General features: G+C 38.1%; 1 protein-coding gene across 3 annotated transcripts in view; it reads right to left on the minus strand.

Moving 5' to 3' along the window:
- The window catches only part of COLEC11 (collectin subfamily member 11), a 58,546-nt gene extending 42,210 nt beyond the window's left edge, over positions 1-16,336 (minus strand). For 2 of the 3 annotated variants that reach the window (XM_063442197.1, XM_063442194.1), the window contains exons 1-2: positions 16,145-16,336; positions 2,861-3,007 (exon numbers count right to left, since the gene is read on the minus strand). In XM_063442197.1, coding sequence (XP_063298267.1) covers positions 2,861-2,981 — 121 coding nt within the window. In that variant the 5' untranslated portion in view covers positions 2,982-3,007; positions 16,145-16,336. Of the gene's footprint in view, positions 1-2,860; positions 3,008-15,956; positions 16,082-16,144 lie in introns of those variants that run through there. The other variant, XM_063442195.1, reaches the window with a different exon arrangement.
- Between the last annotated feature and the right edge of the window lie 3,413 nt (positions 16,337-19,749).

Raw genomic sequence — 19,749 nt, forward strand, 5'->3', positions numbered from 1 at the left:
TCTTAATCCAGGATGTTTCCGCTGCCTAGGATGTGTCACGTGTGGACACTTGATCCCCACTAAATCATTTCTTCATCCACACACCCAGAAGAAATATTTAATCCGACATCGCATTTCGTGTAAAACTGACCATGTTATCTACAAGCTGTCATGCCCCTGTGGATTGAATTACGTGGGGAAAACGGATACACAACTTTGCGAAAGAATTAGGGGACATCGTTCGAGTATACGGACAGCAATAAGGGATGGCCACACGGATAAACCAGTGGCACGTCACTTTCTCGAACAGAAACATCCGCTGACAACTCTCAAATGTATTGCTATTGACCATATTCCAGCGCCCAGGAGAGGAGGAAATCGATCTGTAGCACTACTGCGCAAAGAGGTCTTTTGGATCCGAGAACTTAACACATTGGCACCGTTAGGTCTCAATGAAAAACTGTCCTATATATCCTTCCTTTGATGGAATAAGCACCCTTAATTTAATTAATTTTAATTATTAATCTCTCTGTACTGCATATGAATATATATGCCTCGTGACAAGGCCTGATGAATTAATGTATAAATATTTCACCTTCATCACCTATAACTCAGCTTAGAAGCTGTTGACCTTATTATAAAAAATAAGTCATGAGAAATAAGTCATAACTGTAATGATTTTGGTAGAAGGTACCCTACATTAAGGCCTAGAATTCCACACGTGAGTACAGAGAGTAATTATTTTTTAAAATATCCAGTATGTGATTCACATCTAACTTATGTCTTATTTTCTTTATTATTTGTATATCACTCTATAACCCCAAATAGCGTATCGTCCCCTTTCGATAGTGTTCTATAAATTACATGAATTACATAGAGCAATACTTAGTATCAACATATAGCACTTGAGAGTTAATTACCATTATATTTGGGTACATTAGTACACGGCACTTAGAGTGGAGATTAATCACACATTTGTATATTCTTTTCATAATCTTAAGTTTTTTTATATACAACAATGACACACACATATTTAAGCATTTGCATGTTGAGCACAGGATAACTAAGAGATATATATTTAGGAACTAAGTTCCCTTTAAAAGTATTTAATTATACTAGAAATGAAAGTTCACATTAGATTTCACTTAGTTTAGATTAGTACACATAGAACATAGACTATTTTGAACATGGTCTTATATTTCTAATATGATGTTCAACACATATCGTTTGATAAGATTGTATGCATCCATATAATCATGGTGATTGACACGATACGGTAAATGTCTAGATAAGCCTTTGTAAATAATTGTCACTTAGGCACTTTGGTGATTTAAGTAATTTCTCACACTATTAATGTCGTAGTGTATATGTATTCATTTTATGTACTTCACTGATCTAACTGGACATATAGCCAGACTTCATATTCCAGTTGTATACACGTAACCATGGAGATAGGCACGGCACAACCGATATCCGGAAGTGCTCTGTGCGGAATTGCAACTGAGGAATGTGAGTAATCGGGGCAATTTTCCACACTATAAATTTCGTGAATGGATTCATATGATAAACATATTCACTCCATGTACCCCACTGATCTAACGGGGTACATAGCCTGGCTCCATGCTTTGAGTGTATACACGTAACCATGGTGATAGGCACGGTACAGCCGATACCCGGAAGTGCCCTGTGAGGAACTGTAACTTGGGAAAGTGAGTAATCGAGGTAATCACCCACACTATAAACTTCGTAAATGGATATATATGCATTTGATGCACCTCATTGATTTAACAGTGCTCATAGCCAGGCTGTAACTTATGCTATTCAGCAGATATAGATCGTAATGTGGTGATTTGTTGATATGTCACCATGGTGATAGGTGGTGACGGGGTCAACACAGACACACCGGAAGGGGAAATATCGAGAATCACACTTGCGCACTGGGGAACAGACCACGCTAACACACAGGTGGTGGAGGTTAGGTAAGTTAAGTATTTCCTATTTAAACTGAATGTTGTTATATTGTATTTTGTGTCCTGATGAAAGTCCACAGTGGGGGACTGAAACGTCGACCTACAGACATTTTGGAATAAAAGGTTTTTTACTTTTTATTATTTACAAAAGTCCTTGAGTGCTGGCTTTTTTTGATGCGGCATACATTTGTGTAGTCGAGCACCGGGCAGACACGCTTGGATAGCTGGAGTGCAACTCCTATCAACCTCTGTATATATATATATATATATATATATATATATACATACATACAGTGGGACCTCGGTTTACAAACGACTCGGTAAACATAATTTTCGGTTTACAAATGAAAATCCATTGAAAATAATGCCTCGGTTTACAAATTCTTTTCGCAATACAAAGCAAGTTTCCCCAGGATGCATAGCACCTGGGAGGTTTATAGCACCGCCCCCTGCATACTGGAGCTTGTGGGTAGCATGTGGCGTTGAGTGTGGAGGTGTTGGAGCGGCTTTTGCATCGAGTTTTGGAACCATTCTGGAAATTGTTTGCAGTTGTTTTGGGACTTTTTGGTGCATTTCTCAAGCTGTGGAAAGGTGGGGAGCTGAGCTTTGTCGTTTGCATGCCTTTTATTGTGTGTTCTGCATTGTGGGTTGGTTTCCATGCCAGCTCATTTTGACTTTTTTCTGACCTCCAGAACAGATTAATTGGTTTTCAATGCATTCCTATGGGAAATCACGTTTCGGTTTACACATTTTTCGCAATAAGAAACGTCCTGGAGAACGCATTAAATTCGGAAACCGAGGTCCCACTGTATATATATATTTGAGCAAAATTAGTCTGTGTGGGGTTAAGAGAAACTGTCAGAATTGGAGATAAATGAACATAAGAGATAGCAAGCCTTTACAAGCCTTACCTTTCAGTCCGGGTACAAGTATCTGCACAGAACAAGACTCGTCTGCAAGATGCTGAGGATTTCCAGACCCTAGCAGTATCAGGAAGACCAGAGTCACAGAGAAAACCAGACTAATCATCATAATGAGGGCCAGCAAGTCATTGACTTCTAAATAAAAGAATGTATAAACACAAACCGGAATTAGGCAATTTCTCCAGAAAGCTGTGATCAACTCATCAAGTACATTTCTGAAAAACACTATAATTTACACATAACACACATATAGTCATCTTTTTGCTGATGATACTAAGATATGTAACAGGGTTGATGTTCCAGGAGGGAAAAGCCAAATGGCAAATGATTTAGGTAATATAGAAAAAATGGTCAGAGTTGTGGCAACTGACATTTAATGTGGATAAGTGCAAGATAATGCACCTTGGATGTAAAAACCCAAGGGCAGAGTACAGAATATTTGATAGAGTCCTAACCTCAACATCTGAGGAAAGGGATTTAGGGGTGATTATTTCTGACTTAAAGGTAGGCAGACAATGTAATAGAGCAGCAGGAAATGCTAGCAGAATGCTTGGTTGTATAGGGAGAGGTATTAGCAGTAGAAAGAGGGAAGTGCTCATGCCATTGTACAGAACACTGGTGAGACCTCACTTGGTGTATTGTACACAGTACTGGAGACCCTATCTTCAGAAGGATATTGATACCTTAGAGAGAGTTCAGAGAAGGGCTATTAAACTGGTTCATGGATTGCAGGATAAAACTTACCAGGAAAGGTTAAAGGATCATAACATGTATAGCTTGGAGGAAAGATGAGACAGGGGGGATATGATAGAAACATTTAAATACATAAAGGGAATCAACACAGTAAAGGAGGAGAGTATATTTAAAAGAAGAAAAACTATCACAACAAGAGGGCATAGTCTTAAATTAGAGGGGCAAAGGTTTAAAAATAATATCAGGAAGTATTTCTTTACTGAGAGGGTAGTGGATGCATGGAACAGCCTTCCAGCTGAAGTGGTAGAGGTTAACATAGTAAAGGAGTTTAAGTATGCGTGGGATATGCATAAGGCTATCCTAACTATAAGATAAGGCCAGGGAATAATGAAAGTATTTAGAAAATTGGGCAGACTAGATGGGCCGAATGGTTCTTATCTGCCGTCACATTCTATGTTTCTATGTCATTCATCTTTACAATTTTAGAAGCATTTATATTTCATTGGATCAGTGATACTCCGACTTTGTCCATCTTAACCAGTAGTTGGACATCAAAGATGGTTGCACATTTTTTTAATTTGTTTTTTTTGGGTCTTTAAAAAAAACCTGTCTGAAAACCACAAAGTTGGTCTTTGAAAAGTTGTCTGAAAACCACAGCTCATGGTTAACTGACACATGCCACAAGATATTTATATTACAAAAAACTTCCCTAGGTCACTGACTTAGTCACCAATCAATATCCCCATAATATCTGCACTTGGAACAATAGATAAATATATACTATCTGAGGTACTTAATACTTAATGTTTTTAACAGGGTCCTGTAATGAAGCATCTATTATAAGGAGGAATGCTATAACCTGTGTAGCGGATTGTATTAAGCCTGTCCTGTATAATTCGTGTAAAAATGCATTCGTATAATTGTATCTATGTCTATAGGAAAAGTGTGTATAATTTCCGTATGAGGGTTCGGTAGTTTTCATAATAATGGCGTTCACACTTTCTAAACCGCCGCCTAATTGATACTTGCTAAGTGCCTGTGGGTCGCCGTCCGGCATACGAACCACGAGCGGCGGCAATCTAACGCATAAAAATCTCAGCAGTGTTTGGCCGTCGAGTGTCATGAACTCAAAACGGACACTCGAACAACCGAACACCGCTGAGACCTCCAGAGCTCCATAACTACCGAACGGAGGGACTAGGCAGCCCCCCGTTCGATACAAACAATGTACCGAACAAGGGAATAAAGGCGAATGTAATAGTAGCTGTGGATGGCAAGGATTACTATGTGATTTTACTACCGAACGGAGACCGACCGCAGGACCAAAACACATGGAGCCTGTTTCGGATACCACCTTGTGTGCGGTCGGTTTAAACTTCACCCTCCACCTAACTCCTGAACCCCTGGTCCGATCTGGGTGAATTTTGGATATGTAAGTCACCCAGCTCAGGGCTACCTGGGGGTATCCTAAGTATTAGGCTATCTGCTTGTTTTAGGGTACATCCAGGTTTTGGGGAAAAGTACAGCACATTTAATGGGTTTATGTGTCACTCTAAGGGGAGTAAATGTGTGGGAGGTAACTGTCACTTCATTGGCTACTGTCCTAATTATTGCAAATCCCTCCCTTGCATGGGAGAATGTCTTAAAAGGAGGCAGTGTGAATTAAAAGTTAGTTCTGCTCCAGATGCTGTGTGTCGTCCAGTCATTGGAATCTGTATGAGAATATTTGTGGATTATTTTATTTGCTGGAATTACTGCTTCATGGTGTTTTACTACTTGTTCCTGAGCCTCACTGGGATCTATAGTGGAGTTAACCTGTGAAAGATCAGGCCTCCGCTACAACCTGTGAATTAATTCACAAAACATTAATCTCAACTGCCCTCCCTGTTACAGGCACTGGTTCCTTTCAAACCATTGATAGAATATATCCCATTTTCACCAATGTCAGGCTTTTTTGGACATTTCCCCAATGTCAGGCTGTAGGACCAATCCCTATTACAGATGTCTAATTACAGGATCCTGTTTAGACCTTGGTTTGCAAAAGTCCAGAAAATGAGTGTCCCATAAAGTTGGCTAATCTACTAAGAGCATTCATCGGGTTATAACATGAAAGTAAGTGGTGGGGTTTTAGCAGTGGCTGACGCATGCAATATGTGATATTTTGTAACAAAAACCCCAATTGTTTTATAATAATATATAATTTAGTAAATCTGAGTTGCAGTGTTTATGGTGCACATAGAAGGCTTATCAATAAACTGCAATCTTTAAGTTTGGATTCCAATATTATTGAATGGGTAAGGCAGCGGCTGAGTGACAGGCAGCAGAGGGTTGTAGTCAATGGAGTATATTCAAATCATAGTCTTGTCACCAGTGGGGTAGCTCAGGGATCTGTACTTGGACCCATTCTCTTTAATATTTTTATTAGTGATATTGCAGAAGGTCTTAATGGTGCTAATTATACTAAGATATGTAACAGGGTTGATGTTCCAGGGGGGATAAGCTAAATGGCAAATGATTTAGGTAAACTAGAAAAATGGTCAGAGTTGTGGCCACTGACATTTAATGTGGATAAGATAATGCACCAAGGGCAGAGTATAGAATATTTGATAGAATCCTAACATCAACATCTTCGGATTTAGGGGTCATTATTTCAGAAGACTTAAAGGTCGGTAGACAATGTAAGTGCTAGCAGAATGCTTGGTTGTATAGGGAGAGGTATTAGCAGTAGAAAGAGGGAAGTGCTCATGCCATTGTACAGAACACTGGTGAGACCTCACTTGGAGTATTGTACGCAGTACTGGAGACCATATCTCCAGAAGGATATTGATACTTTGGAGAGAGTTCAAGGAAGGGCTACTAAACTGGTTCATGCATTGCAGGATAAAACTTACCAGGAAAGGTTAAAGGAACTTAGCATGTATAGCTTGGAAGAAAGACGAGACAGGGGGGATAGAAACATTTAAATACATAAAGGTAATCAACACAGTAAAGGAGGAGACTATATTTAAAAGAAAAAAAACTACCACAACAAGAGGACGTAGTCTTAAATTAGAGGGGCAAAGATTTAAAAATAATATCAGGAAGTATTACTTTACTGAGAGGGTAGTGGATTCATGGTAAAGCCTTCCAGCTGAAGTGGTAGAGGTTAACACAGTGAAGGAGTTTAAGCGTGCGTGGGATAGGCAAAAGGCTATCCTAACTATAAGATAAGGCCAGGGACTATTTATTATGTTATTATTTATATAGTGACTACAAATTCCGCAGCACTTTACAGTGAGTGGACGAACAAACATGTAGTTGTAACCAGACAAGTTGGACACATAGGAACAGAGGGGTTGAGGGCCCTGCTCAATAAGCTTACATGCTAGAGGGTAAAGTGACACAAAAGGTAAGGATAGTATTCGACTAATGACAGTTGCAAGAGAGGAATCAGTCGGGAGCTATTAACAGTTTAATTGATACGCTTTAATGAAGAAGTGGGTTTTGAATGATTTTTTGAAGGAGTGGAGACTGGGTGAGCATCTAACGGAGGAGGAAAGTGAGTTCCACAGGAACGGTGCAGCCCTCAAGAAGTCTTGAAGGCGAGCATCAGAGGTAGGAGTACGGACAGAAGATAAACGTAAGTCTTCAGCAGAGCGTAAGAGCCTAGACGGGACATACTTGTGTATTAGGGAGGATAGATAGGTGGGAGCAGCATTATGTAGAGATTTGAAAGCAAGAACCAGAATTTTAAATTGAGCCCTATATCTTATAGGTGCCAATGTAGGGACTGACAGGAAGGAGAGGCGTGGGCGGACAGGAAGATGAGCCTTACCACCGCCTTCATTATGGACTGTAATGGCGCAAGTTGGGAGCACGTAAGACTACTGAGAAGTGGAAAGGACAGTGGAATGGACCAGCACCTTAGTCGCACCTGGCGTTTAGTAGGATCGGATGCGCGCAATGTTTTTGAGATGGAAGCAACAGGATAGACTGAACATGAGGCGTGAAGGAGAGGTTGGAGATCCGAGACAGTTCTTTCATGAAATAAAACAACAAAGTAATAAAATAGTAGCAGAAAGAGGGAACTTTGTAACAACAGGTAGATTTGTGTGTCATCTGCATTTAAATGATATTGGAAACCAACGGAGCTAATGAGTTTACCAAGGGAGGCAGTATAAATAGAGAACAGTAGGGGACCAAGGACTGAACATTGGGGGACACCAACAGAGAGGAGTTGGGGAGAAGAAGCAGAGCCAGAGAAAGAAACACTGAAAGAGCGTTGGGAGAGGTAGGAGGAGCCCCAGGAGAGAGCAATATCTTGTAGACCAATATTGCAGTGGATGAAAAGAAGTTGTTGATGATCAGTATTTAATGAAAGTATTAATGAAAGTATTTAGAAAATTTGGCAGACTAGATGGGCCGAATAGTTCTTATCTGCCGTTACATTCTACGTTTCTATGTTTCTAGATGGTCTCTTTAATCCATAGATTTAGTTTGTACTTTTTGTACATCACTCCCATCTTGCCATTGCTGTGTTTCCATGCAAGTGTCCAAAAAGGCCAAAATATAAATATATTATTCTAAGCACCTCTTAGCTTAAGCAATGAAAATATCAACTTTCCAGAATCTTACATTTTGGGGGGTAGTCGTCCTTCATCGTCCTAATTTGCACTATTACTCCCCATTAATTTATCTAATCCATGTGCTAGCAGGTCATTTTTCCTAATTGTCTGTGAAGAAGAAAGTTCACTCAGAACAATTGAGACTTTTTCTGGATCAAGGCACACTTACTTATAAATATCGATTTTACTTACTGTTCTACTTGAGAGTAATGCATTCTCCTTAATTGGCTAACTAATTTTACTTGTCATATCGGAATCACAGGTCTGCCTTCAACATATTACAGCTCAGAAGTCAATGTGTTCATGGCATACTTTACTGTGCTATGGTACACTGGTTGAACACTATTGTTATACAGGCTTTACAAACAAAAGGCAGAAAAATGCAAAAGGTTGGATTTTACAGAGATTGATTAGTTTCCTTATTTATATAATTACAAAAAAGATACACAATTTAGACCGTTTTGGAAGGTAAATATAATAAGATAAAACCATGAAATATTCACTTTAAACATACTAAAAACATAATTTGGCGTCTCGTAAAGATCGTATTCAGTGCTTTGACTAGCTCACTGTATTTCTGCTCCTTTTTACCTCTATTCTTCAGTTTAAATTTACTCAGAGAGACTTCAAGGTTTGGAAATATTTGTTTGAAAGGCTCCTCTCAGTACTATGCTAATGATGATGTCCAAATACAACACAGGGAGCAAGCCAAACAGACTTTTCATCGAACAGTACATGCTGACTGTGAAAACTGGCACAACATCAGAAAAATATTTAAGCTGTTCCCAAAAATGTTTTTCAACTAAGGGAATCTGTGGCACCCATGTAGGAAATTTCATAAGGAAACAAATGTGAACTTTTACAAAAAATAATAATAATAATAAAATATACGGTTTAATATTGTGTATGACTTAGTATATCAATTGTAACTATGTAAACACCAACATATAGTTATTCAAATGTAAACTGGAAGGTAAAATGAAATTGGAGGAACTGGAGATACTGGCATGCATCCTTAAATATAATTAACATGAATCAACATGTTTATATCAATGAGCAACGTGTAGATAAAGGTCTTTTTGTACAAGTAATCTATAATAGGAACACTCTAAGCACCGTAACTACTACAGCTTATGATTAAGATTATGGTGCTCAGGGTCGATTGAGCCTCTCCCATTGTGAATAATCAAACCATTTTAGAACTGGTCACTACTCTCTGCCTCCACTACTTTAGATAGAGAACAGGAAGCTGCCGAAAGAATGCCAAAGGAATGCCGAAAGAAGCAATGCCACAAGCAGTCTCCTCACAAAACAACACAACCAACCTTGCAACACATACAGCATCACAAGCAGCCTCTTTACTGCACACAAATAACACCACTAAATATCCAGATGCACTGGGTTTAAGGAACATGCAGCATATGGGGTTGCTAACTAACTAACTATCCTCAAAGTTACTTGCTTAGAATTGACTGGGCCAAACTTATTCTGGCCTGAGAACTACATTTTACAAGAATCCTTAATAAATAGATCTATTTAGTAGTGGTAGTCTGGGGGAGGGAGATAATAAGACTTATTAATGACCCCTCACACTCAATCTTCAATCTTCATCCTCCATCCTCCTACTTGTACTATGACAAATCAATCCAATATGCTTTTACCAACATTCTACACCACTACATCGCTTCTCCTCACCATTCCTGACCTACTGCCCCATCTCCAAGTCTTGTCTGAGCAATGCTCTCTCTTCTCCTCCACTTCTTTTCCCTCTCCTCCCTCAGTATTAACATTACTTCTTCCTCCACTTACTTCGACCTGCCAGCAACCTCCACATCTTCCCCTCAGTGCTACACTTTCCTCTTCTCTCATCTCACACCCTGCACTCATTTCTCTGTACTGTTTCTCCTAGGCCCCATGCATAAAAAAGACACACACGCCTCTTGTCAATGCCTCTACTTTTGCTTCTAGCAGCTGGTGATGTCTTTCCCAACTTAGGGCCAATCACCTCCTCTGCTTACACTAAGCCAGCCAGAAGCCATATGACCCGCATGCCAGTACACTGCCATTTATCCTCATCTACCAACGTTCAGTGTGCACTGTGGAATACCTGAAACCAGAACAATTTATGCAAATGTACCGTGAAGGCAGCTTTAAAAAGGCAAAATGTACCATGTCTTTTTGGTCACCATGATGAAGACTCAGGTTGAAATGCAATGTGCTTATGTGGAAGGCTTTAAGCATACATGTAAGAATTTACTTTTAAAAGATATATAGTATTTGCTTTTAATCTCCTGCTTTGCGTCCCATCGTATGACTATAATTTAGCGTTTGGAAAATCTAGAAGATAAACATAGAAGGTGGAATTTATCACTCCAAAGAACTGATGGTGGAATCTGCAAGTAGAGATGATAATGCTGGTTCCTTAAAGAGTGAGTGTGACCATTATGTGTGAATCTAAGAGAGTTGAATAATATAATTCACTATGAGAAACTCTTTTATCTGTTTGTCCTAGATTTAAAGTTGTTTATTGAAAAAGCAAACCGAGGGTAACATTTATCACTACACTTTGTGTGTATTTTCACTTTGTTGTCCTTATGTTGGAATGCCCAATCTGTCTGCAGCAAACTCAAATCTACAGCTATACATAACTTCTTCATTTCAAAGTCTTTCACCATACTAGCACTCAAGATACCTGGCTGTCCCCTTCTGATAGCATTACTCCTGCTTCTTTAAGTGACCTACTATCTCATACTTCCAGACTCAGCAACTGTAAAGGATATAGTGTAAGCATTCTTCTCTCCTCCCTTTCTACCTTTTAACCAATCTTCCCTGCCCAGCCTTATCTTTCCTTTGTTTGAAGTTCACACTGTCCGCCTATTTAAACTCACTCCATTAAGAATTGCCATTATTTATCTCCTCGCTGGTCATCATAGCTTATTTATTGAATACTTTCTCTCTTCAAACACTCCTTCCCTTGTCCTTAGGGACTTTAACATCACGATCAACAAATCTAACTGCTCTGATGCCTCTCGACTGCTCTCAGCACCTCCTACATTTAAATGTTGTAAGTGTTTTCGATTACAACCATGGCACACCAAGCAGACCTGGTATCTCCAAAAATGCTCTAGAACTGCTGAACATTGCTGGGAAAAGTCTCATTCTGCATCTGACTTCCTCCACTATAAATTTATGCTAAGCTCATACAATGTGGTCCTTTACTCTGCAAAAATAATCTACTTAAATACCCTCATAACCATACTCTTACGAAAACCCAAACACCTCTTTCACACTTGAAACTCTCTTCTTTGCCCTGTCGCTGCTCCTCTTCCTACTAACTTGACAGCTACAAACGTTGCTATTCACTTTACTGAAAACATTTCAGCAATCAGATAAAAGATCTCTAATCTCTCTCCTACCCCTACCAATACTTCCCCCTACCTAACTCCCTCCTCTGTTCTATGCACTCGAACCTGTTATGCCAGAAGATGTCTCTGCTCTTCTTCTGTCCTCTCGCCCCATCACAGTAATAGCTTTTCCTCTCTACACCTTGGTAACTCACCTTCTTCTCCTGTTTTTGTGTCATCCAAAAAACTAACTAAAATTATTATAGTAACCTATGTTTTCTAATACATGAAATTCATCCAACCCTTACCTTATATGTCACTTTACCTCACACCATTTTGAGTGTAAGCTAGTTTAAACAGGGCCCTCAACTCTCTGTTCCTGTGCACCCAACTAATTTTGTTACTAATACTTGCCTGTTAGACCCGGAGGAGGCAGGGAAAGCTAGCCGGATCAAGGAGCATGTGTGAGTCTGAGGGTGTGTACGAAAAAGTAAAAGGGTGGGGCTGGGTGTGGTCAGCAGTAAGTGATTGGCAGGGTAGGGTGGTATAAATAGGAGACATGTTCTGTACTTCCCCCCTGCCATTTTATAATCGACTAGGAATTGTTTCCCTCCCTGCCTCCCTTTAGTTAGGTTGTTGTTCCATTTGTTTATGTTTCACTGTTTTCTCACTTGCCTTTCACCACAGCAGGTGGGTGGCTGTCCTTGCCAATCATGGGTTGGACTGGGGGAATCCAATAGGTGTGAAGGAAAGTGGGGCCAATCCCTCCCCTAGCCTCGGTGAAGTTAAGGTATGGTTTATTACGGCCCTTCCCCACTGAACCAAATGTCAGATACTGGTTAGCATGATGTTGGTGGAAGGCAAGGTTTTGTGGCCAGTGTTGGCTGGGATGAGGGGAGAGGGAAAGTGCCCAGGTGAGTTCCGAGGTCACAGATAATTGATTGGCAAGGGTGGGTATGTTTAAGGAACATTGTTAAGTTATATTGTTAAGTTATGTTGTTTGATGTTTAAATTATAAAATATTATATATATATATATAATATGTAAATGTGTAATGTGTAAATAAATAGAAAAGGGCACACATGAAAGTAGCCTATGGGCATTGTTTACTTACTTAATGCCACTTGTTAACACACAAATGCCATGCCTTTAGAATCCTGCTAGTCTTTGTTCCCAGTGATTAGATATTGTTTTCCACAAATATTGTGTACAGCGTCCACCTGTTACTGACGATAGCTGAGTAATCAGATCCTGAGTGTCTTTGATGCCCTGATCTGGTGCTTCTTTGATTTTTAGTCAATTTCTGCTTTGCTTTGTGTTCCTTCCCTGTCTAGTCTAGCATGGTTGTAGAACATACCGTTACTTCCATTTGTTATACATATATAATGTTATATAAAGGCATGGCTGACATAGGGCCTGATGTAGCAGCAGCTCCAGGCCCATGCCTATGGAATAGGCCCATTGATTTAAAAAAAAATCTAATTCTTTGGGAAGACACGTCCTCTTTTTGGACATGTTCACCTCTGTGGGCGGTTCTATTTACATGATTCGCATCGGTGGCCCGCCCTTTTACGCCACCCACCGACATCCTGCTACACCGGACCTGCTGTTAGGGGGATGGATTTACTTGAAAGACGAAAGCAAGAGATTAGCATAGGGTATGTGTTTTCTTATGGCTGCATGTTTTGATTTTCCCTCCAGCACCACCTCTACCACATACATGACACGTGGGAGGTATGATTGTTTTAGTGTTTTTTGTTGATAAGCTTCTGTAATTAGGCCCATAATAATTGTCAGCACCAGGCCCAATGGGCTCTTAATCTGGCCCTGTATATAGGGAATTGGATGCATTCTGTAATCCAGAATCAAATATGTTGTTCTTTAGTTCTGTTATTTCCTGTGCATACATGTTCATAGTATGTTCCTATTATGTTCCTGTGTTCCCTTTACACCGACTGATACAAGTAATGGTCCTGATGGGTTTTAGACCATTCCTGGTCAGTAGTCTTCCCAGCATCTATTCCATCTGCAGGACAAAGACTTGGGGAGGTTGAGATAACTGCTAGGCCATCGAGGACTCCTATTCTCTCTTGGGACATTATTATTTTATTATTTATACAGCGCCAGCAAATTCTATAGCGCTGTACAATGGGTGGACTAACAGATATGTAATTGTAACCAGACAAATGGAAGCACAGGAACAGAGGGGTTGAGGGCCCTGCTCAATGAGCTTACTTGCTATAGGGAGTGGGGTATAGAGACACAAAGGGTATAAGTAGGGGTAATGAAATAGGTTGCTAGAAAAGTATTCACTGAGAATTTAGTAGGTTATTTTGACAGTTGCAGGAGAGGAGTCAGGGGGGGATGAAAACCCGCTAATAGTTTAAATTATATGCTTTCCTGAAGAAGTGTATTTTCAAAGATTTTTTGAAGGAGTAGAGACTGGGTGAAAGTCTAACGGAGAAGGGAATGGAGTTCCACAGAAAAGGTGTAGCCCTGGAGAAGTCTAGGAGGTGAACATCAGATGTGGGAGTACAGACAGAGGATTGACGTAGGTCTTCGGAAGAGCGCAGGGGCCTCAACGGGACATACTTGTGTATTAAAGAGGATAGGTAAGTTGGAGCAGCATTATGTAGGAACTTGTAAGCAAGCACCAGAATCTTAAATTGAGCCCCATATCTTACTGGAAGTCAATGTAGGGACTGACAGAGAGGCGGGGCGTGGGAGGTGCAGGCGGACAGGAAAATGAGCCTTGTGGCCCATAAAACTAAGTACTCAAGTAAAAGTTAGACATGCCCAGGAAATTAAGAAATTGACAAGCCCTCTGACCAGTAAAATCATCAGCTTCTAGAAATGACTAGGGTGAAAGAAAAAAGTGTCAACCCACACATCTACAGTGTGTGCCAACATTAGGTTATATCAGGATAGAAATCACAGTATGTTATCTGCTGTACTTGGCTAGTAAGTTCTACAAAAAGCTTAAAATAAAAAATAATAATGGGAAGCAGTCTGTCCCCTAGCTTTCCTGGTTATGCATTCTAAATGCAACTCAGCTGTGTTTATCTCGCCCCAAGTTTAAGTTATTTCATTCTGGTCCTAAAATTTGGGGATGTCCATAGAAAAAAAAATATTTCAAATAATTACATATATTTATATTATAAATATTTAAAATATATACCTGGTTTTATATTTTACCAGGAGAAATTAACCACAATTAGTTATTGCTGGTATTTAGCTAGAAAATACTGGAGTAGTGTAAAAGGGAAAATGTTAGTGCATCACGGAACACAAACACAGTATATATTACAGTGATACAGAGAAGGTCTTGTATCAACCCTTTAAAGCCATACATATTTGCATTTAATGCAGATGTGGTGCCTGCAGTTTCTTTCTGCACCAAATGAATGTGCTCATCATTATACATAATGCTAAACAAATGCAGATGTGAGATGTGTGAAATCTCCTACATCCATCATGTTACATCTGCTCCGCGATACACTATTTTCCACTATTTACTATTTGACACTTTTCTTTGCCCTAAAATTTGCACTTCATTTAACTAGTCTAAAGAAGCAATGACATTAAGAATGATTTCATCATCAACATGTTCATGGATTTTTATATTGAAAACCTTAAAAATCTATGTAAAAAATAAATGTATTTCATTATTGAACCATTCTTATTTAGTGCCCTTGCCCTCAGCACTTTATATAGATTAACGAAGTATACGAGTGACATAGTAAAGCTACATATAAAAAAATACTGCCCAAATTGTGAATAAAATGTTTTAACGAAAATGTAATGTGACATTTAAGATGAAGTATTTATACTTTTGTGGCTCATGCGTCTGTTTTAACTAGTTCATTTTAGATCTTGGGCATTCAAATACCAGAACTCTGATTATAGCCAACTACAACTCCCAAATGTAACAGCCATTTGCTGTGTTTTTGTGAACCATTTTTGGGAGTTGTTATTTGCTAACATAATTATGTTGGGTATTTAAATATTCCTCATTTGTGTCAATAAACATATTTTGGGAACTATGATGATATACATTTGTACAAACTTATAGATCGATACAAATTCACCATTAAATCCTTTATGCTGTTACTGAGATACTCAGTAAACAAGCAATTAAACCGCTGAAACACTGAGCAGATATTCATACAATACAATATACATATAAATATCTACTAGATTGTAAGCTTATCTGAGCAGAGTCCAAAATAACCTCTTGTTTCCTGTTAACATTTCCAATACCGTAATTTACTCCTTCGTTGCTGTGATATCCCCACATTAATATTGTAAAGCACTGCGGAAAATGTTGACGCTATAAAAATTCCAACAATAATGATAGCATAATGTGTGATGTGATCGTCCCCTTGTGAAATGTCAGCCTCTTACTTGCTGAGTGTGATGGCAGTTGAAATCCAATAAAGATACCATAAGTATTTTGACTCCTCTATCGTATAATCCTTCTCAAGTGGATAAAAAGTTTGGACTCTGACTGACAAGATGCTCAGGCAGTCTCTGTATCAATGGAACCACAACCCAAAGCCTAAAGTTCCTTCTCCATGATCATTCATCATGAAAATATTCTCGCAGCAAATAGTAATAAAAAAAATACTAACCTTGTAGTTACCAAGAGATGTGGGACTGGATCTGCCTTGTGACTTGCAGGGCTCTCCAATCTCATTGCTGCTGTTTACAAAACCCTGACAGATCTTAATTGAAAAAGATACCTTCAGCTTCCAAAATAGGAGACCCCAGTGTTATCTTCAAACAAGCTATCTGCTTGAAACATTTCAGCTGCTGAACTGGATGGATAATTAGGGAAGAAGTGTGGGAACGCTGGAGAGCCCACGTGACGTACAGTAACCTACTTCTGCAGTCTTAGGGACATGTTCATTTTTTCCAGTTCTTCGTTGATGTTTTTAAAATTCTCAACAGGTTGTGCAGAGTGTTACTCAAAACTTGAATTGAAACATTAAACTAAAGTGAAACCATTAGTTATTAATAAAACAATAATAATTGAAATGTTTTCATTTCTACACATCTTGGCTGGAAGAGTTGTATTTAAATAAAATAATAATAACAAACTGTTTAACCCAAAAATGTACATTCAGATAGTCTCTGGTTTCCAAGTACATCCTGGGGATGTTACTATTACCCAATTTAATGGTGCAAAATGTAAACTGAAATAGCCAAACTGTGATTATAGCTTCATTAGAGGATTGTTTTGAAATTAGCTATTTTTAGCTAAAAATTAGCTAATCAGCTAATAATTTGGCTTCGTTTTACAGTTCAGGTCTCAAAGCATCACAGTTCAGTACTTAGTAAAAAAAATTCAAAGATGGGAAAATTCCTTATAAATTTGTGTTAACGCTGTATCAAAGGTACAGTAAACTATGTATCATTATTGGACAAATAATGACGTGATTTAATGTTTTATATTGTATTCTTGTTTGGGTAGGGACCTCTTCACCTACTGTTAACTATGTCAAACTAGTTTTGTCAGAATTAATTTTTTGTCTCATTTTATCTATTGTACATCTCTGCAGAACATGTTGGTGCTAAATCAACAATGGAAAATTGAATTGTATTGTGCATTATTCTGAAATTGCATGTAAGTGCAGAACCTTTTTAATGGTTTCTTCTGGCTAAACTTTGCACAGTGGAGGTGGACATGTATACTTTTGGCAAATAAGTATATCTTCTGACCTTCTGCTGAAGAAGAGTTTAACTTTAAAGGGACACTGTAGGCACCCAGACCACTTCGGCTAATTGAGGTGGTGTGGGTGATGTGACCCTTTTGCACATAGTGATGCAATGTAAAACATTGCAGTTCCAAAGAACTGCAATGCTTGCATTGCAACTCTAAGTCTGCCCCCAGTGGCTGTCTACCCCAGCGTCAGATATTTCCCTTAGGAAAGCATTGAATAATGCTTTCCTATGGGGAGGTCTAATGCGCGCGTGGCCATTGTCGGCTGATGTCGGCTGGGGAGGAGAGTGGGAGGAGCCTGACCCAGCACCAAGGGGCCTCAGTGCTGGATTCAGGTAAGTGGCTGAAGGGATTTTAACCCTGTCAGCCCTGTGGGGGGGGGGGGGGGGTGGGAAGGGTTAAGGGAGGGAGCACTGTAGGGACCTATAGTGCCAGGAAAACGGGTTTATTTTCCTGGCACTAGAGGATCCATTTAAGGTAGCTTCTGCTACAGAAGAAGAGTATTATGTTAAAATGATGATGATTATTCATATATTATATATTAAACTTTATTTTTCTTGATAGCTTCCCTTTTAAAAAATAAAGCAAGTTCAAACAACTTAAAAGGAACACTATAGTGTCAGGAACGCAAATGTATTCCTGAGACTATAATTGTAAAAAAATACTCTTCAGGTGAGGTGCCCCCTTTGACTCCCTTTAACCCCTTAAGGACCGGCCTGTTTTTGCGATGTTTGTACGTTAAGGACCAGAGCAGTTTTAACACTTTTGTGGTGTTTGTGTTTAGCTGTAATTTTCCGCTCTCTCATTTACGGTTCCCATACAAGTTATATATTGTTTTTTTCACGACAAGAAGGGCTTTCTTTACATACCAGTATTTATATTATGTCATATATTGTATTTAAAAAAAAAAATAAAATATGGTAAAAAAATAAAAAAAAAAACATGTTTTTGGACTTTTACTTGAAAAATCTTTTACTTATCTACAAAAGCTAATGAAAAAAACTGCTAAATAGATTCAAAATGTTGTCCCGAGTTTAAAAACACCCAGTGTTTACATGCTTTATTGCTTTTTTTTGCAAGTTATAGGCCTATAAATACAAGTAGGAAATTGCTGTTTCAATATATATATATATTTTAAATGTATCAATAGTGACATTGTTACACCGTTATCTGTCATAAATCCCCGAAACACACCTAACATGTACATATTTTTTAAAGTAGACAACCCAGGGTATTCAAAATGGGGTATGTCCAGTCTTTTTTAGTAGCCACCTAGTCACAAACATTGGCCAAAGTTAGCATTTATATTTGTTTGTGTGTTAAAAATGCAAAAAACGCTAACTTTGGCCGGTGTTTGTGACTAAGTGGCTACTAAAAAAGGCTGAACATACCCCATTTGCAATACCTAGGGTTGTCTTCTTTTGCAAATGGTATGCCATCATGGGGCTAATTCTCATTCCTTGGCTACCATACGCTCTCAAAGGCAACCTAACCAATCTGACAAATTTCAATAAAAAAAAAAAGTAAAATCAAGCCTTATATTTGACCCTGTAACTTTCACAAACACTATAAAACCTCTACATGTGGGGTACTGTTATACTCAGGAGACTTCGCTGAACACAAATATTAGTGTATCAGAACAGTAAAATATATCACAGCAATAATATCCTCAGTGAAAGAGCTGTTTGTGTGTGAAAAATGCAAAAAACTTCACTTTCACTGACAATATCATCGCTGTGATATGTTTTACTGTTTTGAAACACTAATATTTGTGTTCAGCGAAGTCTCCCGAGTAAAACAGTACCCCTATGTACAGGATTTAGGGTGTCATAGAAAGTTACAGGGTTAAACACAGTGCTAGCAAATTAAATTATCTGGACTTTTGGCCTGGGTTGGCAGGCAGGTCCCTCAAATTGCAATCATTAAAATTACTTAATTAGGTAAAAATATTACATAAATATGCACGTAGAATTTTAATATATATACATATTTATGTATTTGACGTCTACGTGTATATTTATGAAATTATTTATGTAATTATGTATGTGGACATATGTATATTTTGTATTATTTTTATTTATTTATTTATACATAGATATATATATTATTACATTCTAAGTGTATTTTGATATAAATATATATATATCAATATCAAAATACTGTTAGAATAAAATTGAATATATATATATATTTTTTTTTATTTATTAAAAATTATTTTTATTTTTTGTTATTTATTTTTATTAACATATTATTTGTATTTTATAATATATATATATACCATATATATAGTTATTATATATATTGTATATATTCGTGTGTAATTTAAATATAAGTGTATTTTTATATTAATATACGTATATATAAATATAAAAATACACTTAGTGTGACATTATATATATTATATATATACCTATATTATATATAGGTATATATAGATATAATACATGTATATATATCATATATATATACACATATTATTATTATTTTTTACACTGATTTCTTTTTTTTTACACT

Source organism: Pelobates fuscus, chromosome 2, assembly GCF_036172605.1.
Source record: "Pelobates fuscus isolate aPelFus1 chromosome 2, aPelFus1.pri, whole genome shotgun sequence".
Lineage (NCBI taxonomy): Eukaryota > Metazoa > Chordata > Amphibia > Anura > Pelobatidae > Pelobates > Pelobates fuscus.